This window comes from Prunus dulcis, chromosome 3 (genome assembly GCF_902201215.1).
Source record: "Prunus dulcis chromosome 3, ALMONDv2, whole genome shotgun sequence".
In the NCBI taxonomy this organism is placed as follows: domain Eukaryota; kingdom Viridiplantae; phylum Streptophyta; class Magnoliopsida; order Rosales; family Rosaceae; genus Prunus; species Prunus dulcis.
In genome coordinates this window covers 21,041,486-21,065,221 of record NC_047652.1, presented here as the reverse complement: position 1 = coordinate 21,065,221, position 23,736 = coordinate 21,041,486, and the positions used below count along the sequence as shown (strand labels likewise).

General features: G+C 37.8%; 3 protein-coding genes across 3 annotated transcripts; 2 read left to right on the top strand and 1 right to left on the bottom strand.

Annotated features, from left to right (window-relative positions):
• Nucleotides 1-4,386: 4,386 nt before the first annotated feature.
• Nucleotides 4,387-5,814, top strand: LOC117622409 (uncharacterized protein C9orf85 homolog). The gene is made up of 4 exons (XM_034353072.1): nucleotides 4,387-4,951; nucleotides 5,064-5,111; nucleotides 5,210-5,394; nucleotides 5,500-5,814. Exons 1-3 carry the CDS (start codon nucleotides 4,601-4,603, stop codon nucleotides 5,387-5,389), a joined length of 579 nt encoding a protein of 192 aa, XP_034208963.1. The 5' UTR covers nucleotides 4,387-4,600; the 3' UTR covers nucleotides 5,390-5,394; nucleotides 5,500-5,814.
• A 396-nt stretch (nucleotides 5,815-6,210) lies between these two features.
• LOC117621974 lies at nucleotides 6,211-7,608 on the top strand. The gene has a single exon (XM_034352495.1). It carries the CDS (start codon nucleotides 6,211-6,213, stop codon nucleotides 7,606-7,608), a length of 1,398 nt encoding a protein of 465 aa, XP_034208386.1.
• Nucleotides 7,609-8,176: 568 nt separating this feature from the next.
• LOC117623440 (solute carrier family 25 member 44) lies at nucleotides 8,177-11,316 on the bottom strand. The gene is made up of 6 exons (XM_034354418.1): nucleotides 10,964-11,316; nucleotides 10,142-10,523; nucleotides 9,848-10,044; nucleotides 9,158-9,302; nucleotides 8,870-9,023; nucleotides 8,177-8,586 (listed from the first exon to the last, which is right to left on the bottom strand). The coding sequence occupies exons 1-6, from the start codon at nucleotides 11,008-11,010 to the stop codon at nucleotides 8,561-8,563; spliced, it is 951 nt and encodes a 316-aa protein (XP_034210309.1). The 5' UTR covers nucleotides 11,011-11,316; the 3' UTR covers nucleotides 8,177-8,560.
• Nucleotides 11,317-23,736: the final 12,420 nt, after the last annotated feature.

Sequence of the window (23,736 nt, the reverse complement as noted above, 5' to 3'; positions counted from 1 at the left end):
AAGATTTAAAATTTGCCTGGACTCCTACCAAAAATTCGGCAGAGTCTCCCCTGCAATTTGTTCAAAATTCAAAATTTTCACCTGTCAAACGAGTAAATATAAATACATCAAACTGCCAGAATATGTAAACAAAGTATCCAACAGTTCTGGTCTCCAACTATGGTCAGATATCAGAGCAGTTACTAATACATACAAAGGAACTTAACGTTTTACAACAAAATCCTACATTACATAGGGGTGCGAGAGCTAAGAGAAGGCCCGGTGGTGGATTCCTGTGCACGTCTACTGCCTGGGGGCGCAAAACATTTGAAAGTATATTTGAATCATGCTGAAATCAAGGCATTTATATATATTTATATAAATATATACAATCATATTCAAGATCCATAAACTTGCATGAAAGCACTGTAATCACTTTAAAACTACCACTTAGGTGTACCCCTGTAATTCCGTTAATTCCCCTGGCAGGTCTTGGTGACACAAAGTCAACCCGAGCCGCAAACTGGCAGGATTCAGCGGACCGTAGTCAGCCTGATCCGCAAACCTGGCACTCACGATCCTGGCGTCCTCGAAACTCGTGAGGCAAATGTCAAGTGCACTGACAAAACTGAAAGTAAACTGGATGTCTATAGACATCGGCATATCTGAAGGCAACAGCTGTAGCTGGGTACCCACGGTGGTTTAAAATAAAATATTTTTGAAAAATCTGATAAATAACTGAATTTTGTTAAATCTGAAACTATGCTGCTATTTTATCTGATATAATTCTCAATCTTTATTTACCATTATGTAGCATCTAAATATGGTAGTTAACTTCACAAATCATGCTAGGAAAAGCACATTCAATAAAACTTATTCAAGATCAAATAATGAAATTCATTTATATAAAATCATTTATAAAAGAAAAGTCCACTCACTTCTGGTCCGAGCTAGCTGGACCTCTTGAAGGTCCCTCCTACGGGTCTGTCTGACCTCGGGTGCCTGATTAAACCATAAGTATTTAATTATTAAAACTGCTCAATAAAAGTATTAAATTGAAACCCTGACCCCCGGCTCCTAGAAGTGCGTGCACCAACTTTAAAGTCATTCCTATGCCCACTTTAGCATTTTAGACGTTTAAAACTGTCTTAAAAGACCTGAGGCTTCACTAAGCGATAAACTGCCATACCGGTCAATACGAAACCCCGTGGGGTCCACGACCTCCAATTGCCAATTTGGGATTCCCTAAAGGTTCCTCACATAGAAATACCCATATCCTGCTAGTCTGGTCTGAATTGAACGGTCGGATTGACCACAATCGTGTAATCGCATAATTTCCAAACCCTAACCCCAGGGTTCCCGATTCCGGAGTGTCCGGGACTCCAATTCACAATCCGTTGAATCCTACACGGTTCTGAAATTATGTAGAATAACATATCAGAAATTGAGTGCGATCCAACGGCTCAACAGTATTGAACCTGGAAAACGCAAAATATGGAAAATCCGTTCGATGCTCAAACGGTATCCAAATTGAGATCCGCGAATTCCTACGCGCTCGTGACAACACGAGGAGCGCAACAATACACAGTGTCACTGCACTACCCTCACCCACGTGCCGCCACACGCGCCGGCAGCGATGGGTGTCCAAAGCGATTACACCTCACCGGAAAAACTCAAAACCATGGCTCCAAACTCCTATCCTCGGTATAACACCACATTTGGAACCACTTTTGTTCTTGGACCTACCCCAAAAACTGGCCGAAAATGGCCTATCCTCGGTAAATATGATTTTTCTTCAAATTACCGTTTTGCTCTCATGGTATTTTAACCGTATTTTCTTCGTTACAGCTCCGATTCGAGTCCACTCCGTGTCTACGGACTCGTTTCGTCGTGCTCTATGCAATGGCGTAAGTGAAATTGTCAAATTCCTTTTCGGTCAAAAAGTCAACTTTTTTCCAATAAAATATGTTGAGGGCAAAATTGTCTTTCTTCAAAATAAATTACTAATTAAATAAGAATTTTTGTTTTGGGTTATTACATAGCCAATCAGTATTCTGGTTCTGTTTTTGCATTATTTGGGTGAGTTCACAGAATGATCTCTGATCTGTAAGACTACAAAGCATCAACTTGCATGTAGGGTTATTTTCTGTATTATATAGTAGGTTTTTTATTTTTGATGCATAATATAGTGGGGTTAACATGAAAGAGTCAGGTGATTGTAAATGACACATGATCTCCATGTGAAAAGCATAGCGCAAGATCTGGAAGACCCCCACATAACATTGATTGATTGCGACTTGAAACAACTCAGTATGCAAAGCTGTACATATGTTGTCTGAAAAATAAGGTAGTGACTGATAGGTAGGGCATGAAAAACCGTTGGATATGATAAGCTTTTAGAATCTGCAATAAAAATGTTCCAAAGAAACTATCATTTGAATATTACAGGTAACCTTGATTCAGAGACCATGGATCTAAATTCTAATTACCACTCCAAGGTGTGGTTGGTCAACGAAAATGTAATGGTCAACATGGGCACGGGATTCAGATGGATTCACCCTATGCCTTCTGGAAATCAGAAATGGCCACCCACAAAGCATCATCTCACCACCTACAAATCATGTAACCAAGCATTTGGATTGTGGGCCAAGGAATCCATATTTACATTTCAGGAGGTGGGGCTGGGGTCACCTGCTGACCTTAGGATCAGTTTTCAACAGCGTGATCAGGGAGACGGGAGCCCGTTTGATGGGCCGGGTAAGGTTTTGGCCCACAGATGGAAGGCTACACGTGGATGCTGATGAGAACTGGAGCTTCATGTCACCAAGCAAGAACCAATTTGACTTGGCGTGGGTGGCTACGCACAAACCTATGTTTCTGCTGGAAAGACTAAGGGGTCGTTTGGCACGGCGGACTGTCATGGACTGGACTAAATCCTGGGACTGTCTCGGATTAGCTCGGATTGGCCTAAGCTGGATTAAGTACTGACCTACGTTTGGTGTTGGGTCGGACTAAGAAGCTGGATTGTAAAAATAGTGAAGACCTATGTTTGGAGTTGTGTCGGACTAAAAATAATTATTTTAATATTTAATTTTAATTAATAAATTCTAATATTTAATTTTAATTAAGGCTTTTTTTACCTAAAAATAAATAAAAAGAGAATAAATAAGTGAGTATGTGGTGGTTTATTATCTTATCTCTAGTTAAACAAACAATTGAACCACGCACTTCAAACCATATTATCTTCTTCTTATTTTTTCTTATTTTTTTTCTTTTTTTCTTTCTTCCTCTTCTCCCCATTGACTTTTCTTCTTCTTCCTTATCTCAGGCCCGTTTCTTTCTTCCTCCTTTCTTATTCTTTCCAAAGCTTCTTTTTTTTTTCTTTTTTTTTTTTTCTTCTTTCTTCCTTTCCAGGCCGTTCCTTCTATTTATTTTTTTCTTCCTATTCTTTCCTCTCTTTTCTTCTTCCTTCATTCCTTTTCACTCTCTCTTCATGCTGCACCCCAACTTTTAAGAGAGCCATATCCACTTCTGGATATGTGGTGGCTGCAAACACCCACCCCTCTCTCTTTCTAGTTCCACTAATTAATGGTTGTTGAACTGAGTATGTGGTGGCTGTTTATGGGTGGTGATGATGCTTTGTTTGACTAATTGGGTGGTGATGATGGTTCGATTGGGTCTCTGGCGGCTGGTTATGGGTTTGATGGTGGTGGTCTGACAGAGATGGCGAAGAGAGATGGTTCTGGGTTTTGCGGGTGGCTGTGGTGGCGAAGAGAGATGGGTCTGTGTGTGGCTTACGGGTGGTGGTTATGAGGGAGCACAAATTCGGGGGAGAAGAGGGAGAGCTGGGCAGTGCCAGAGTCTGTCGATTGGGTCTGTGGAGGTGGTGTTTTGATTCAAGGCGTAAGGAAATCCAACCGGACTCGTGTGTTCAAAATAGCGATGGTGCTATTTTGCGAACTGCATTTGGGGCTCACTGAATTAGACATGCGAGTCCGGTGATTTTTTCACTGTTGGACTATGCAGTCTCATTTAAGTTAATCCCCTTCCTTACCAAACATGGGTTTTAAGTGTTATTTAACACAATCCAGTCCAGTGAGGCATAGTGAGGCCTACCAAACATGGGCTTTGCACAGTGATGATATTGCCGGCATACAAGCATTGTGCTCCCAACCATAGATCCTACATGCCATCCTCTAATTGGGTTCTACATCACAATGTTTTTATTTTTTTCAAACATTTAATTTTACTGCTGATGCCCTTTATTCTTGATCAAAGATGGTATTATCTCATGTGAAAATAGCATGACTTTAATTTCAAAATCCAACCCAAAGTTTGTTGGGCTACTTTATGTCTACTTGCCCAAGAGCTAAATTGACCCAAAACCAAAACCCTAAATTATTTCAGGACAGCCCATATCCAAATAGAATTCGGGTCAGGAAACCCAAATTTTAAATCGGGTTAGTCTTCTCCGCCTTCGCTAAAACCCTAGAGTTTCTTCTCTTTCTTTTGGTCTGGGCATATGAATTGAATTTCTGCAACTCCCAAAGCACAGTTGATTGCTTTTGCTTTGCATTTTCAAAATCGTAAGCTGTATTTGCTCTGAGAAGTGTAGGGAATTATGATGAACGGTAGGCACCAAAACAAATTCGCATGGAAGCCGAACCTCGGCGTCAAAATCAACGAAACGGAGGTCGGAGGCCGGTTCAGGCCGCTGTCGGATATTACGGGGGTCTGCCCTCGCTGTAAGGAGCAGATCGAATGGAAACGCCGTTACGGCAAGTACAAGACCCTAACGGAGCCAACCAAGTGCCAACGTTGTACCAAGCGCGCCGTTCGTCAGTCTCACCATAAACTATGTTCTGCTTGCGCCAAGGAACAAGGTGTTTGTGCAAAGTGCTGTTGCCGTGTCGAACGTATCGTTGGAAAAGACCCTTCGGAAGTGGAAGCTGAGCAAAAAAAGCTTCAGGAGGTTTGTTTTTATTTTTATTTTTTATTTTTTAATTCTCTAATTGCGTTTGCATTCAAAAATGGGCTAATGAGATTGATGGTTTTGTTTTGTTTTATCAACTTATAACGTGCAGGCCATAAAAAATGCTCGAGAAAGAGATAGGAGGACACTGATACGTGCGGTATGTTCTCTAATGGAAACCCATTTGTTTTTTTGAGCTTCTTGTGTTGTCTATGAATAAAGTTGCATACTTTGTAAGCTCAAATTGTACTGCAACAGATGAACGCAGGCAAAGCTACTGGTTTAGCGAAAGCGGCAACCAACAAAGATGACAAGGCTGGGGATTTGTTCCCCTCTGCATCACTTGAAGAATATGCAGAGGCAAGCAGAGATGATAATGATGATGATGATGATGAAGAAGGTGAAGAAGAAGAAAATGAGGACCATGTTTGTAATTAATAGAGGTAGTATTTCAATAGCTTTTGCAGTGTGGACTCTTACATTTACAAATTACAAACAATGATGATGATAAGTTACAGACACAAATTTGTTGTCTTTGTTTTGGGCAGTTTTGAGGCATCTCTTTGTACTCTCAGTCGCAATTTTGGACAAAGATATTTCCATTACTCTGGAAGTGGAAGTCAGCCCTTCAACCCCTATGAAGAAGGTCTTGAAGAGTTTAAACGATCAACATCTTTCTTGTTTTCTTCTTCTTCTTTCTTTCTTATAGCCGTTGATTCTACGTTTTTGTACAAGTGCTTTATGCACAAGAACCCTCAAATGTTGTTTGAGTTTATGTATTAATTGAGTTCCATATGAGAAACTAAAGCGTTCTTGTTCTTCCAAGTTCTATAGTTGAGAAATCAAATGCTAATTCCACCTAACCTGGCCATTACCCCTGTTCAGTCTGTTTATTAGTGAATAAAGCCAATGATTATCTCAATTTATTTCACTTAATATGTAAAAAACTAAAAAATTTATGCAGATTGTGTACAAAATGCTCTGCATGGGGAAAACTTATGTGAAAGTTGGCAAAAAATTTAGTTTAATATTATCATAGATCAAGTTGGTTTGCTACGAGGGGTGACTTAGGTTCAAAGAAAACTGACTATAAAGTATGGTAAGATGCACCTAGGGATTATTGAAAACGCAATAGAAAATTAAGAGAATTAGATCCAACTTCACTCTTCCAGTCAACAGCTTGAAAGATTGAATGAACAGTTCAAATGGTTGTTTTCCCCAGAAGAAGTGTTAAGGAAGAAAAATAACCCTGCTTAGAAATGCAGAAGGAAAGCTCCTCTAAGCCAGTCAGATGCCTTCTTGCCGCAATGTTATGTGCTATTCTCCTTGTCAGCCCCCTCACAGTTTTCATTTTTGGCTTCAATGTTTCATATCCACAGTCCATTTTTGCTACTTTTGCCAATACCTCCCATGACCAAATTGTTTTGCCTCATTCCCTGCACAGAGATATCTCTCGTTTGCAGATCCAACTGGGGATTTTACTGGAGCGGCTGCATAATGAAAGTTCAGACTCAAAAGCAATTGCGAAATTTTCGGATCAGGTGCTTCACATTGCCATTTCTTTGGACAAACTTGCAGATAGCTTATCAAGGCTCTACAGGAATTCTTCCCCTGCTAAAGCTGAGATGAGCAATGTCGATGAAGATTTCAGTGATCCCGAGGAAGCTGAAGAACAGTTTATGGGTGGGAAGGTCTTCAGTTCAGGTGAGATTTACAATTACACTTCCCCAAAACAAAACAGGCTAATTGGGAAGAAGAATTTTCTTGGGGTAGAAGCAGTAACTCCATCAATTGGGTTGGCTTGTGCCAATATGGCCACCAATTTAGACCGGTTTATGAGTTACAAGGTTCACAGTACATGCCCGGATGATTGGGAAATAGCTCAGAAGCTTATAGTTCATGGATGTGATCCATTACCAAGAAGAAGATGCTTCACAAAATCACCTCCACACTACACCAAGCCATTTTCTATAAACTCCTCCCTTTGGACTCAACCTAGTGGTGCTAACATCTTATGGAACAATTACAAGTGCAAAGACTACTCTTGCCTTGTCTCCAAAGAAACCAAGGACCGAAGAGGCTTCTTGAAATGCTCGGACTGCTTCAATCTTTCAAAAAAAGGGTGGGATACTCCAACAAACAAGTCTGAATCAGCAGAGTTCACCATTGATGAATTTCTAGGGTTAAAGCCAGAGGAGATCAGAATTGGCCTAGATTTTAGCCCGACAACAGGAACATTTGCTTCTATCATGAGGGAAAAGAATGTTACCATTGCTTCTAGTACCTTAAACTTAGGGGCTCCTTTCAATGAGGTCATTGCCTTAAGAGGCCTTCTTCCTCTTTACACATCAATTGGCTCAAGATTGCCTTTCTTTGACAATACCCTTGACATGATCCACTCTACTTCGTTCTTGGATGGCTGGATAGGAATTGAACTCCTTCAGTTTGTGTTGTTTGATTGGGACCGTGTCCTTAGGCCAAAGGGCCTTCTTTGGATAGACCGCTTCTTCTGTCATAAGGAGGACATGAAGTTGTATTTGGATGAGTTTAACAGGTTAGGCTACAAGCCATTACTATGGAGGGTTGTACCTAAGACTGATAAGCTTGGAGATGAGCTCTTCTTCTCAGCTGTATTGGAGAAACCAGTCAGAGTGTAAGAAAACCAAGACCAAGAATTTGAAGCCACTAGATGTAAATGGTATCTTGAGGTGATTTTCATCCATGTATTGGTGTAAATTCACTCTCACTACTTTATAAAGTTCTATCATCCTTTTGTTATCTTCGGGTTTTTTTAATTTCACAAAATTCATAAAGCTCAATATTGACATTCATGTCAAGTTCACATTGCATATCTTTTGGTATCTCTGGGTTTTCTCTCACAAAATTCATGAAAAGCTCAATATGCACATCCATCTAAAAGTAAATTTGCCAATGATTCTGTTAAGCTTTTGTACCAAACCAATTGGGGATTTGTTGAAAGCTTTGGTGTCAATTTCACCATGGGAAGTGGAAACTACTAGTTTGCCACACCATGGGTCCAGCCTAAGTTTTAAGTTCATTATATCTTTTGATTTACTCCATAACTAGTTTAACACGTAACAATCATCAATAATTTCAGAGATCAAACATTTCAACTATAAAAAAGTACATTTTTACAATTACAATAATTTCTGGTGAATGAATTTGGTGTTCTAAATTATTGCGAATTACACCTAAAGGGGACAATATAGCAACAAATTTTTTTTATAAAAAGAACTGTGTTAATAAGTTCAAATTCCTTGCTCGGGGCGAAGGTACACTTGCTATAGAACAAAAAATTGGCACTTCCTACAGCTCAAATAAATTCAATTACCCGAAGAATGATATCACTACTATCTAGTAGAGAAATTCCTAAAAGAATTTGAGGACTTCTCCAAAATTTAGTAAGTAAAGCATCAAATAATATCAGGACCAATCGCCGGATCAAAACTAACGAAAAGGCTTCAGTGGCCATAATCCCAATTCTGAATTTACCAGTCTAAAGCCTTCATCAGAAATGCTCAATACCAGCCCACGTCAGAACAAAATTCCTATCCTTCCATGCTAAGTGGACCGAAAGAAGAATGACCTCTATTCATCTTTTGCACACAAGCGCTCTGAAAGACAAGGAAACAATAATAGAAATCAAATTTGAAATTAGCAGGACTTTTCAAGAAGGGAAAAAAATGAAGAAGAAGAAGAAGCCAAAAAGGAGGAATTCATCATTCCTGAATATATAGATTGCACAAGTGTTCACCCTTCACATAGTGTTATATATCACTTTTAAAGAAACTTGAGCCTAGAAGTTGAATCTTAGGTAAGGAAAACATGACGTGAAAGAAACATCATGAAAAGACCCAAAATATATGGTAAGGAAGAATAATAGGTAAGAGCCCATACTCAGATATTCATAAGCCAATATCATTGACGTGCCCCAGGCAGACATGCTGAAAAATCTTGGACCTAGCCCTCTGTAGAAACCTTTCCAGCCATCATCTCTTATCAAGCCTTTAACAACTTCTCTTGCAGTGGGTCTCTTTTCGTGTCCCATCACCTATAGTGCAGGAATAATTATTATATTAAAAAAAAAAAAAAAAAAAACACATATTAGAAACAACTTGGTCAAATGAAGATGAGCAAGCTACAAGCTAGCAAAGTAACCACATACATTAATGGTTATATGAATACCTGTAACCGAGTCTTTATGGTATCCAATGGGGTTGTTATGCAGGATGCTGTTGCACCTGCAACAATTCCTCCAGCAGCTTGAACCAACACTATTTTCCCCACACCAGGAACAGCTTCATCAGAACCACTTCCCTGGCCTAAAAAACTGCTTAATGAACCAGAATAATGCAAATGTGAGATATTTTGACAAAAGGGTATGATTCACCTAAACTCCTTCACCTTAGTTCTTTATCTAAAGGGAATGAAGTCCGTTGCCCTTAGTAGTAGTAATTATAGAAGTTCATTGGCTTAATGAACCTTAGACTTCCTATACAACCGGATCGTTTATCTAAGAATAAAGCCTAACAACCAACAAAGTCACAGTACCTGATAATTTTTCCAACATAACTATCATGTTCCACTAACGCACTCAAATGGAAACCACCTAAAACAACCATCAAACTGATGCACCTCCAAAGTTTTAATGTGTTTGTCATGGCCACAGGGCAAAGAAACTCATATCATTAAATCATTAAATGAAGACTGCTGCTTAAGATAAAAATAGAATGTCCAACAGAAAATCTCAATTACATATTGCTGACACTCATTTAAAAGATCTAAATTTACTGAAACTTACTTGGCCTAGTCTTAGAATAAAAGAGCTCTACCAACAGAACTAGAGTCAGTAGATATCAGATTACCATGTCTCACCTCCAGATTAAGCGCTGGCTTGAACCATAACTAGCCCACCATACAGCGCTAGATGGAGAGTAAGTCATAACAGAAAGTCCAAACCCTCTATACAATCCCCGGATGCCATCTGACTTTATAACTTTACGAGCAACATCCATCCCCCCGCTGTACTTTGCATGGCCCGAATACCCTTGCACCATCAATCTTTGACTAATCTAAAGAAAACCCATTGCTCAAAAATTAGTTATCTCAAACCCCTAACTACAAAAATGCTCAAGCAAGACATGCGATAGAGCCTGTAAAGGTATTTACCACATCAATAGGGACAAACACAGCCTGAGAGAAAAGTGAGGCGGTCATCCCAGCTAGTCCATTAGCCAAAGCTGCCTCTGTAGGCTCAGATAACTTGAAGGGCTCAACCATCTTGAAAGCAGCCACCTTGGTGGTCTCCAAAGCAGTGAGAAATATAATCCTAGCAGGAATTGCACCAGTGATTACAGTGCCAAAACCTCTGTACAAACCAGGAATACCATCTGCTTTCAAAATGCCTCTAACCACAGAAAATGTATCCCTCTCTAGAGCATCTTTGGAAGCAACTTGAAGCCTGGTTTTCACAACAGAAACCGGGTACAGTGCCACTGTGACCCCTGTAAACAAGCCAGCTCCAACCACATAAAATTTAGTCTTATCAAGCCTGCATAAGTAGGGATACAAACTTATGAGTTCAACGGAACAGAATTCACTTAATTGAGAACAAAATCCACATTAATCTATCTGGGGGTAGGTTTTAGATTTCCTTTTTAATTCCTTAATCAATCCAACATTTCACAGCATAAAATTTAGTCTTATCAAGCCTGCATAAATAAGGATACAAACTTAATGAGTTCAACAGAGCACAATATTCACTTAATTGAGAATCAAATCCATATTAATCAATAGGGTAGGTAGGTTTTAGATGTCCTTTCTAATTCCATAATCAATTCAACATTTCCCAGCAATACAGTCAATCAATCTACAGCACCAATTTCTCAACAAAAACTAACAGTTATAACCCAAAAGATAACAGATAAAAAGCAAGCAATGGGATTTGTCAATGAATCAAACAAAAAGTGAAAATCGAAACAAAGAACATACTTGTCCCAATTGATTTCGGTGTTGCCAATGGAGTTGGGCGCAGCCATGGGATCGTCGAAAGTGAACCCAACAAAAAAAGCCGAATCTTGGGGGCGAGTCAAGAACTCATCTTTCGGAAGCTGAAATGTCCCAAATTTTGGGAAACGGTATCCGTTAAGCAAGACGGTGTTTGGTCGAAGCTGTTAACGCGTGAAAGCGAAACAGCAAGAAATGACTTTTCCCGAGTTTTGGAATAATTTTTGGGAGAATTTTCGATTGCTTGGAGGTGGCGTGAAGTCAATTCGCTGACTCTTCTGTGTTTCGGCGCCTCATGCCCAGCGGTCAGGAGGACATAGTTACAGGGTTGATTTGCAGGGTCATTGATTAAATTTTTAGAATGTTGCTATGATTTAAGTATATCATAATCTTTTAATTAAAATGTCAAATTAATTAAGTACACTTTATAAAACTATCAAAAATATCCTTAATACACTCTAATACTTGTAGCATTATTTTATAATTAATTTTCAGCTTAATTTTTTTTTAATAGCGTTTATAAATCTTTGACTTTTCTTATGCTTTTATTAAAACTGTTGACACTTTTTTTGCAATTTCAAGTTGTTGCAATTATCACATCTTTCGTTAAAAACACAATAGGTCAAGCAATCTTTTGATTAGGGTTGAATATAGTTAGTAGGATGTATTTATTAAAATTATATTTATTTCACAATTCCATATATCCTTTTTGATTATTTTATATTAGGATAAATCAGTAATTCAATATATACTTTTATAATATAGTGTACTCAGTTAATTTTAGGATTCGTTTAGCAGCACTCAATTTTTATCCTCTTCTTCTTTGTCAAATTAAATTTTTATTATCATTTAACCTGAATTTTGTATGTGTATTTTTTGGGTCAAAATTTTTAATTTTTATTTATGGTCAGTCAATTTTTATTTAAACAGTAAAGAGTATAGCCTAACAAAGAATTTTTCAAAAAAAAAAAAGACCCCTGTAATGCCGTGCGACTATACTCTTTTTATATATAAAAATAATAATTCAAAGTATAGCCGAGCAGCTATACTATTTATAAAAAAGAATTAAAAATCACACCAGTAAAGCCGGCGGCTATACTTTTTTTATAAAAATAATTCAGAGTATAGCCGCGCGGCTCTACTATTTAGGGAAAAAAAAAAGGAAAAAAAAGAAGAGGACCGGCCTAGCGCGTGTTATTTTTATAAAAAATAATTAACAGGAAAACGACTCCGGTAAAGCCGCGCGGCTATACGCTTTCATAGATACTGTAAACTTCATTGCCTCCTTCCTCTTGCTGCGTTGGTTTCCAGCTGCTTGGAGATCCTAGACAAGTTTGAGAACTATGAGACTTATCATATTTATAGGGAGAAGAATACTGACAGTTTTTCTACTTGGAGTCATAATCTGGATTCTGGACCTGTGTATGCGTCTCCCGGTTGGCTTGGCTCGGTGTTGGCCGATGAACTATTGGGGTTGTCTCTAAACATCGTATGATTAGTGTTGCTTAGTTTCTTTGGTTTGTTAGGGGTACTTTCTTACCCAAAAAAAAAAAAAAACCAAAAATTTATGTGATTACGGTTCATCAATTGGATGGAACTTAGCTTAGAATACAGAGGCAAAAAATTGAAGTCCCCCAAAATGGTTCAATTCATAAAACCGCAAAACAGAGGCAAGAGAGCAACAAGATTACACCATTGCTTCCCCAAAGAAAGGTCGACGCTTTCATCTCTGTCTCTCAGCGCAGGTAGTTACCCTATTTCCAAAATTGTTCATAAAAGGCTTGTCTTTGACTCTTTCTAATGTCTGAGTACATTTCAGCTCCATTATCTTCATCAACTTGTAATTAGTTTCAAAGAATTGCTTGCGAAAAAATCCTTACAATGAAAGGTTTCCATGTGGTGTGGGTCACTACGTTGTAAAGGGTAGAAATCAATTTTAATTGTGAAGGCAACCATGGAAGTTGGAGCACTTGTAGACAAAATTGACTACAACAATGATAATGGGTAAAATGTGTCATCCAGCAGTTTCGGTTTCTACTTGCTTCTTCAGATTTTGCGAATAATGTAGACTACTTGCTTGTGGGATTTGTCTATTTTGTGGTTCTATACTTGTTGCATGCATACTATGTTGGAGTATTTGGATTCATACAAGGATCAACAAATATTTGTGGAATATGTGCCTATTTGACCAACGTAATGATATATTAAATATACTTTTCAATTCGTTATGTCAAAAAACAAAAAAAAAAAACAAAAAAATATTTTCCTTACATGATGACATTAAATAATTTTCCTACCGGACACTGTACAAATCTTTCTGTGAGTAACACGTTAAGGGCTAAAAGTAAGGTTCTGGATTTATTAATTTGAACTTATTTTTGCGAACAGAAGACAAACACTTTGTTCTAAATATAACAAAATTTCTTGTTTAAAATTAAATTGTACCAAATGTGTTATGCGTATGTGAGGGAGCTATAATATACGTTGCACAGGTTCAAACGTTGAACATTAACTAGCATTCAATATTAAATATAGTATTATGGATCCATCATGATTATGTTTTCATTTTTTTTAATGTTTTGGCTCAGGAAAAATATAAATTTATACCGATAGAAAATGCATTACACAAATTATATTATTTTCATAAAAACATCATTACATAGGGTAGCGGTTATGATAAATCCAAGAAAATTGAAAACTGTAATGCTACCACTTGCATTCATATGAGTTTGGATTCGTATGCCATTAAAGACTGTAATGCTACCATTTGTATTTGACCATGTATCATCTTGTAACATTTCTCTGGCAAAATTCTTCAGGTGGGTTTGTGAACATTATCACTCAAGGAGGAGGCAGGCCATCGCTTGTCAAGTTGTCAATACCAGCACCAAAGAGGGAGGAGGCTGTGAAGCCTAGGTTTTGGGTCATTTGGTACTTGGTGTCTTCTGCGTCTGATTCCATCGGTACAAGGAAAAAAGAAAGAGAAAAAACTGTTGAGAGACTCTTCTGAGAGATTTGAGGAGAGGTTGGTGACTCTTGGGTTTGCTGTCAGAAAAAATAAAAATAAAAACTAGACAAAAATTAACTCTTGTGGAGAAGCTCTTATTGTTTGCTGCCAGTGATTGCACTTTAATTTAGTTTGGTGTGAACTATTTTGGTTCTCAATCTCTGTTCTTTGAGCTATTGCCCCTTGGTATGGAGTAAATCTTGGAGCAAAATTCTTCAGGTGGGAGAGAGAACTCAGAAAAGCACAGGGAAGAAATGTTTCTTTGGTGGGAAATACGAAAGAGAAGCACAGGTCTCCCGGATTGGATGGGTCTGCCCGTTGTTTCTTTGTTTCTCAAATGGCGGTGCAAAGGGGTATTTTTTATGTTTTGCCTTTTATGTTAAATCTCCACCGCCCATGACATCTAACTGTTCCAAATAGAAATCCGTATTTAATCTGCAAATTTGTAATCCGTAATGGAGAAAGCCCCTATTCTTATATAATTTTCTAGAATTTTTAAATAATTGAAACTATTTTTAAAATAATTTTAAAATTCACAAAATTATTTAAGATAATTAAATATAATTAACTAGTATTTATTCAGTAATTTCTACCAAAATTAATTAAAACATTTAAATACTAATTCTTCATTAAATAAATAAAAGTAATTAAAACATAATATATTCAAAGCATACAGTCCCGATCTCTTGGACCACAGGAGTCCAAGAGATTGTGGTCACCTACCGTTGGATATTAATCCAATGGTTCAAAATGATATATATAAATGCAATATGACATAAATGATTATTACCCGATTCAAGTCAACCGTTGAATTTACATCCAACGGTGAGTGACCATAAATCTCTTGGACTACAGGGGTCCAAGAGATCAGGACTGTCAAAGCATATAGTCGCGTGGCTATACCGTTAAAATATTCTATTTACTATTCTGTACCTTTAAATAGTACAGCCGAGCGGCTATACTATATTTTAACAGTATAGCCGCACGGCTATACTCCAAAATAGAATATTTAGAACATTTTATAAGTATATAATATCTTAACCATATAGCCACTCGGCTATACCCCAAAAAAGAATATTTCAAAGTATAGACGGCCGGCTATACCCTGTAAATAGCAAACTGGTCCTTTCCGGCAAAATTATGTTAAAACCTTAAAAAAGACATTTAAAATTAATTTTAAGAAAAATCTGTAACTAATTATAAAGATTTAAACTCAAATAATAATAATGCCAAAATGATTAAAACCCACACAACCTCAACCTCCACTCTTCCAATGCTCTCGATTCCTGTCGGAAAAAAAAAAAAAAAAAGGTTCTTAGTCAAATTGATGCCTACTCTTTTCTTGCTGCAATTTTTCTTCTCTTTTTTGTCTTGGTTTTTCTCATACTCTATCCTTCATCTCTCTCGCCTCTTTGATTCATTGGCCTGAATGTCGTCGACTTTTGCTGCAGCAAAGATGATCAATTGGTGTCAAAGCCATCAAGGTTACGGTCACCGGCTATAAAGATCTTCGTGATTTGTCAGAGAGGAAGTTGCGAGAGAGAGTGGCTGTGGTTTAGGTGGGGTTGGAATGGTAGCTAGGGTGGTGAGGGTGGCTATGGGTTTGGATTTGGAGTGGTGGTGGTGATGGTGGCTGGGTTTGGGAGGTGGTTGAGGTGTGAGCGTGAAATTGGAGAATGTGAAATTAAAAAAATTACAATAAAAAAAATCCCATTTTTCAGATTGATTTAAAATGTATAATCAATTACAGTTTTTTATAATTAATTTTAAATATTTTTTATTTTTTATTTTTAAGAGAATGGACTACACTGACTAACATATACAAACACAATGACCAAATTGGCCAAATTGATAACATAGTGACTAAATTGGCCAATAGGATAAAACACATGGACCATTTTAACATTTAAACCATGCATATCATATAGTGCAACTTATGGCAATATGAAATACTTGATTTTCAATTCTCATGTTCATATTGCTTTGAGTAAATTATCGTACACCCCTCAAATTAGGACCCCAATCGAACTTAATTCCCAGAACTAAAAAGTCATCCAACTTAATATCCAAATTAATCAAAACGGCCAATTTATCCATTGTCGTTAAATTTTTTGAATTTCATTCGATTTTTCGTTCACTATAAGGGTAAACTTGTAATTTCAAGTAAAGTAAATAATCAAAGAAAAATAAAATAGATAATAAACAATAAGAAAAATAGAATAACATTTATAAAAACGATTGAAAATCCTATTGCTTTTGAGCTCAATTGGGTTAATGTGATTTTACAGGTCTGAACAAGAGTGGCAAAAGTTGAAGAATTAGGCCCTGTTTGGGATTGCCTTTTTGCCAAAAACCTGCTTCACTTTAAAGTTAAGCAGTTTAAGGTGTTTCGCAAAAATAAAATATCTCGATTATTTTAAAAGCATTGGCCTTTTGATAGCAACTTTTAAAAGCAAGCTCTGGGTTGCTTTTCAAAGTCGCTTTCAAAATAAGCATAGTTGAACCTTTAATGAATTTTTTAAATTCTCAAAAATACCATAATTCATTTTAAAAAATGACACCACCTTCACTTCCACATCCAATTCCACCACTTGCACCACTACATTCACTACCCCCACAACCACAGTCACTGCCACCACCACCACCACCTCCTCCAAAACCTTCACTTTGGATTTCCGAGCACAGTACTCATAGATCCGACGCCCCGATTCCAGATAGAACCTAGGTTCGCGATACCATGTTAAGGTTTTGGATTACGAAGGGAGCTAGAGAGAATGAAAAGAAGAATGAGGGAGCAGAAGGAAGGAGAATAATCACTGCAACATTCTGTTCGTTGCAGAATGATGTTTCTTTCATTCATACAGCTCATTTCCTTACATCAGTCATCACAACCACTCAAATACATGAGCCATTGTGATTATGACACATGGCACTTACAAGGCATGTGAGCCATTGAAGATGAGAGCTGATCTAAGACCCTACACTTGGCGTATGAGCTCAAGCTATTACAACAGAAAGCAATTACACAAAAGGACAAGGGAAAAATCTAAGAGGTAAATCATTTACTAACAAGAAATTAGTAAGCAATTTACTTTTCAACAAGGATTGCATCTTTAAAAGATGAACAATTCCCTATCTCCGTTGCTTCCGCTCCAAGCATAGACCAAATGACTTCCTTTTTTTGGCCAGGTCCATCCAATTGACCATTCAGGGGCTCGGATGTGTTGATAGCGCTGGTAATTATATAGTGATATTAGATGTCAAATATATGTTTATGATTACAAAAAATTAAAAAAATCAAATAAACAATGATATTAGATGTCAAATTTTTGTATTTTGACTTTTGAGAAAGAAAAAAAAAGTAAAGTGGGCCGTGCTTGAAGCGGGCTTGGGCTCGGGCCGTGCTTGAAGTGGGCTCAGGCCAAGCCAGGCCCATGTCGGGCCGTGGGCCAGCCCAATCCATTGGACATCATTTTTTATCCTGGCTCGGCCCAAGTTTTTGTGTCGTACCGAGCACAGCCCATCGATATTCGTGTGCTTCATTTAAATAGGCTGGGCCGGCCTGTCCCTTTTGACACCTCTTCCCCCACTTCCCTAACCTTCTCCCTCAGCCCCCAAGCCCACCACACCAGCCTCTCTCCGTAAACAGCCCCAGCTCCATCAAGGCCATTCAGCTCTTCCAAAAAATCGTACCCACATACCATATTACTGTCCCCCAATTTGAAACTCATTCAAATCTCCCACAAAATTATAATTTATAAGAGCATGGTTTTAGTAAGAGGACGGATTTATGCAATTTTCCGCATGAATACCAGAAACTCGATTGAAAAACCATCAAAATGGAAACCCAGAAACCCAATTATTTGTGGCTCACTAAACCATTAAAATGAAGATCCCAAGCCTAATGAAATATCCTAAAATAACATAAATACAGATAACTTTTTTTTATTATAAATTAATACAAAATTCTAATTGATTAAAAGAGAATTGAAATGAACTAAAGCCCAACCCAGGCCCACAAAAATATAACCCAACAAAACCACAACACTGTTTTGGGGGAGCAGATCTGTTGTCCCCAGTTTGATGTCATTTCTATGTTCCCTCTCTAGTTGTTTGACTCTTGTCCACCCATTAACTCCGAAATTAAACTTTTAATAAATTCTTTGCAAAAAGAAAAACTTTTAATAAAATAAAATAAAAAAACCCAAGCACCCCCACTTAGAGGTGTCAAATGGGCCGTGTCGGGCCGGCCCGTCCCATTTATACTCGTACTTTTAACGTTTTCGTTTCATGCCGGGCCAGTCCATTTAATTTATCGGGCTATGCCGTGCCGGCCCATTTAGTAAAATCATTGATCCCGCCGAACCCAAAGCACATGTCCTCATTGAAACGGGCCGGGCCGGGCTTGTGTCGTGCCCGTGCTTGTGCTCGTACCATACTTGGGCCCAAGAACCAACATATTTAATTTCAATTTTTTCACTCGATTTTTTTTTCCACTAGATAATTCAAATTATAAACATTAAAAATATAATTAGAGGCAAGAAATGATGAACTATTTGAAAACATTAATCAATCAAATATCTAAACAATATAAAAGGGCGGAGGGCAAAAATTGTCCAACTCCACAAAGTCCACTTCAACTTTTCATCTTTAAACAACTTATTATTTTATATGTGAAGAAATGTCTTGCTTTGATTATAAGAGAAGCGTATTGTCGTATGTACTGATTAGATATCAAGTCCAATGTTGTTTAATTAATTTATAGTTGATATGTTAAATTAATTAAGGATCCAAGTAATTTCCCTAAAATGAAAGACATCAAATATATGTTTATGATTACAAAAAATAAAAAAAAAATCATATAAACAATGATATTAGATGTCAAATTTTTGTATTTTGACTTTTGAGAAAGAAAAAAAAAGTAAAGTGGGCCGTGCTTGAAGCGGGCTTGGGCTTGGGCCGTGCTTGAAGAGGGCTTAGGCCAAGCCAGGCCCATGTCGGGCCGTGGGCCAGCCCAATCCATTGGACATCATTTTTCATCCTGGCTCGGCCCAAGTTTTTGTGTCGTACCGAGCACAGCCCATCGATATTCGTGTGCCTCATTTAAACAGGCTGGGCCGACCTGTCCCTTTTGACACCTCTTCCCCCACTTCCCTATCCTTCTCCCTTAGCCCCCAAGCCCACCACACCAGCCTCTCTCCGTAAACAGCCCCAACTCCATCAAGGCCATTCAGCTCTTCCAAAAAATCGTTCCCACATACCCATATTACTGTCCCCCAATTTGAAACTCATTCAAATCTCCCACAAAATTATAATTTATAAGAGCATGGTTTTAGTAAGAGGACGGATTTATGCAATTTTCCGCATGAATACCAGAAACTCGATTGAAAAACCATCAAAATAGAAACCCAGAAACCCAATTATTTGTGGCTCACTAAACCATTAAAATGACAGATCCCAAGCCTAATGAAATATCCTAAAATAACATAAATACAGATAACTTTTTATTATTATAAATTAATACAAAATTCTAATTGATTAAAAGAGAATTGAAATGAACTAAAGCCCAACCCAGGCCCACAAAAATATAACCCAACAAAACCACAACACTGTTTTGGGGGAGCAGATCTGTTGTCCCCAGTTTGATGTCATTTCTATGTTCCCTCTCTAGTTGTTTGACTCTTGTCCACCCATTAACTCCGAAATTAAACTTTTAATAAATTCTTTGCAAAAAGAAAAACTTTTAATAAATAAAAAAAAAAACCCAAGCACCCCTACTTAGAGGTGTCAAATGGGCCGTGTCGGGCCGGCCCGTCCCATTTATACTCGTACTTTTAACGTTTTCGTTTCATGCCGGGCCAGTCCATTTAATTTATCGGGCTACGCCATGCCGGCCCATTTAGTAAAATCATTGATCCCGCCGGACCCAAAGCTCATGTCCTCATTGAAACGGGCCGGGCCGGGCTTGTGTCGTGCCCGTGCTTGTGCTCGTACCATACTTGGGCCCAAGAACCAACATATTTAATTTGAATTTTTTCACTCAATTTTTTTTTTCCACTAGATAATTCAAATTATAAACATTAAAAATATAATTAGAGGCAAGAAATGATGAACTATTTGAAAACATTAATCAACCAAATATTTAAACGATATAAAAGGGCGGAGGGCAAAAATTGTCCAACTCCACAAAGTCCACTTCAACTTTTCATCTTTAAACAACTTATTATTTTATATGTGAAGAAATGTGAAGAAATGTCTGGCTTTGATTATAAGAGAAGCGTATTGTCGTATGTACTGATTAGATATCAAGTCCAATGTTGTTTAATTAATTTGTAGTTGATATGTTTAATTAATTAAGGATCCTAGTAATTTCCCTAAAATGAAAGACATCAAATATATGTTTATGATTACAAAATAAAAAAAATCATATAAACAATGATATTAGATGTCAAATTTTTGTATTTTGACTTTGGAGAAAGAAAAAAAAAGTAAAGTGGGCTGTGCTTGAAGCGGGCTCAGGCCAAGCCAGGCCCATGTCGGGCCGTGGGCCAGCCCGATCCATTAGACATCATTTTTTATCCTGGCTCGGCCCAAGTTTTTGTGTTGTGCCGAGCACAGCCCATCGATATTTGTGTGCCTCATTTAAACAGGCTGGGCCAGCCTGTCCCTTTTGACACCTCTTCCCCCACTTCCCTAACCTTCTCCCTCAGCCCCCAAGCCCACCACACCAGCCTCTCTCCGTAAACAGCCCCAACTCCATCAAGGCCATTCAGCTCTTCCAAAAAATCGTACCCACATACCCATATTACTGTCCTCAATTTGAAACTCATTCAAATCTCCCACAAAATTATAATTTATAAGAGCATGGTTTTAGTAAGAGGACGGATTTATGCAATTTTCTGCATGAATACCAGAAACTCGATTGAAAAACCATCAAAATAAAAACCCAGAAACCCAATTATTTGTGGCTCACTAAACCATTAAAATGACAGATCCCAAGCCTAATATCCCATAAAAACCTCAATCAACAGTAAGTATATATCACATAGCAAAAACCTAAGGAAAACATTAATAATAGATAATAGATAAAAATGCTTACCACATAGCCATCAGCAGTCCATGCCATAATATCCCATTTGATGGTGATATTCGCATCCGAGTCAAATGAATCGTATCCCTCTGGAGAACATTAACCATGCATGTGTTAGGAGTTATATTAAGCAGATTAAGCAAGGCTTACATGTAGAAAGAAATTAACTAACCCATGGGTTACAACTTTTAACTCAAAATTACAGGGGAAGAAAGGGAAAAGTATAATACATGCACCGAAGAAGCTGGTGGAGGCTAGGGTGAGAAGAAGCAATGCGACTTGTTTGCCGACATGGGCGGGCTTAGCCCGAGCCCGCTTCAAGCACGGCCAACTTAACTTTTTTTTTTTTTCCCTTTCCCAAAAGTCAAAATGCAAAAATTTGACATCTAATATCATTGTTTATATATATTTTTTAAAATTTTTTATAATCATAAACATATATTTGATGTCTTTCATTTTAGGGAAATTACTTGGATCCTTAATTAATTAAACATATCAACTACAAATTAATTAAAAACATTGGACTTGATATCTAATCAGTACATATGACATATACGCTTCTCTTATAATCAAAGCAAGACATTTCTTCATATATAAAATAATAAGTTGTTTGAAGATGAAAAGTTGAAGTGGACTTTGTAGAGTTGAACACTTTTTGCCCTCCGCCCTTTTATATTGTCTGGATGTTTGATTGATTAATGTTTTCAAATAGTTCATCATTTCTTGCCTCTAATTATATTTTTAATGTTTATAATTTGAATTATCTAGTGGAAAAAAAATCAAGTGAAAAAATTCAAATTAAATATGTTGGTTGTTGGGCCCGAGTATGGCACGGGCACGACAAGAGCCCGGCCCGGCCCGTTTCGATGTGGACATAGGCATTGGGTCGGGCATGATCAATGATTTTACTAAATGGGCCGGCACGGCATAGCCCGATAAATTAAATGAACTGGCCCGACAGGACACGAAAACGTTAAAAGTACAAGTATAAATGGGACCGGCCGGCCCGACACGGCCCGTTTGACACCTCTAGTTAGAATAGCAAAACAGAGATAAGAGAGAGGCACGTGATCCCTTTGAAGGATAGGATGAGGATTGAGTGTCTTGTAGCTTAAAAGAAACTTTAAATCTAAGCCACTCAATTAATTGTGCGGCTAAAAATACAGATCTCGTCTGAGGTCCATATATGGCGGTCCAACGTTATACAATTTCGCTAGTTGGAGTTGGGCTGTCCACAAATGGAGTTTGGGCCAAAAACCCCTATGGCATTATACACACCTTAGAGATGGCCCGAGAGGACTAAATGAGGAAACTAGTTGCCGTAATTGTTTGGGCCACAACAACTAGTACATTTGTCTCTGTGCCGAGCACGGCCCATTGCTATTCGTGCTCGTATCGTGTCGTGTGTTATTTAAACGGACTGGGCTCGTGCCGTGCTAGGCCGGCTCATCCCGTCTGACACCTATACTTTTGACAACAAACCTCAATCAACAGTAAGTATATATCACACAACAAAAACCTAAGGAAAACATTAATAATAGATAATAGATAAAAATGCTTACCACATAGCCATCAGCAGTCCATGCCATAATATCCCATTTGATGGTGATATTCGCATCCGAGTCAAATGAATCGTATCCCTCTGGAGAACATTAACCATGCATGTGTTAGGAGTTATATTAAGCAGATTAAGCAAGGCTTACATGTAGAAAGAAATTAACTAACCCCTGGGTTACAACTTTTAACTCAAAATTACAGGGGAAGACAGGGAAAAGTATAATACATGCACCGACGACGCTGGTGGAGGCTAGGGTGAGAAGAAGCAATGCGACTTGTTTGCCGACATGGGCGGGCTTAGCCCGAGCCCGCTTCAAGCACGGCCAACTTAACTTTTTTTTGTTTTTCTTTCTCAAAAGTCAAAATGCAAAAATTTGACATCTAATATCATTGTTTATATATATTTTTTAAATTTTTTTTATAATCATAAACATATATTTGATGTCTTTCATTTTAGGGAAATTACTTGGATCCTTAATTAATTAAACATATCAACTACAAATTAATTAAAAACATTGGACTTGATATCTAATCAGTACATATGACATATACGCTTCTCTTATAATCAAAGCAAGACATTTCTTCATATATAAAATAATAAGTTGTTTGAAGATGAAAAGTTGAAGTGGACTTTGTAGAGTTGAACACTTTTTGCCCTCCGCCCTTTTATATTGTTTGCATGTTTGATTGATTAATGTTTTCAAATAGTTCATTATTTCTTGTCTCTAATTATATTTTTAATGTTTATAATTTGAATTATCTAGTGGAAATAAAAAATCAAGTGAAAAAATTCAAATTAAATATGTTGGTTCTTGGGCCCGAGTATGCCACGGGCAGGATAAGAGCCCGGCCCGGCCCGTTTCGATGTGTACATAGGCATTGGGTCGGGCATGATCAATGATTTTACTAAATGGGCCGGCATGGCATAGCCCGATAAATTAAATGGACTGGCCCGGCACGACACGAAAACGTTAGAAGTACAAGTATAAATGGGACGGGCCGGCCCGACACGGCCCGTTTGACACCTCTAGTCAGAAGAGCAAAACAGAGATAAGAGAGAGGCACGTGATCCCTTTGAAAGATAAGATGAGGATTGAGTGTCTT

Bases quoted from the DNA above. Each gene is read 5' to 3' on its own strand.
- LOC117622409 (XM_034353072.1), top strand. From the start codon at position 4,601: ATGATGAACGGTAGGCACCAAAACAAATTCGCATGGAAGCCGAACCTC. The intron at 4,952-5,063 runs GTTTGTTTTTAT...TATAACGTGCAG, and splicing joins AGCAAAAAAAGCTTCAGGAG to GCCATAAAAAATGCTCGAGA. The intron at 5,112-5,209 runs GTATGTTCTCTA...GTACTGCAACAG, and splicing joins GGAGGACACTGATACGTGCG to ATGAACGCAGGCAAAGCTAC.
- LOC117621974 (XM_034352495.1), top strand. From the start codon at position 6,211: ATGCAGAAGGAAAGCTCCTCTAAGCCAGTCAGATGCCTTCTTGCCGCA.
- LOC117623440 (XM_034354418.1), bottom strand. From the start codon at position 11,010: ATGGCTGCGCCCAACTCCATTGGCAACACCGAAATCAATTGGGACAA. The intron at 10,045-10,141 runs GTAAATACCTTT...GGTTTTCTTTAG, and splicing joins TGTTTGTCCCTATTGATGTG to ATTAGTCAAAGATTGATGGT. The intron at 9,303-9,847 runs GTGAGACATGGT...TTCATTAAGCAG, and splicing joins AGCCAGCGCTTAATCTGGAG to TTTTTTAGGCCAGGGAAGTG.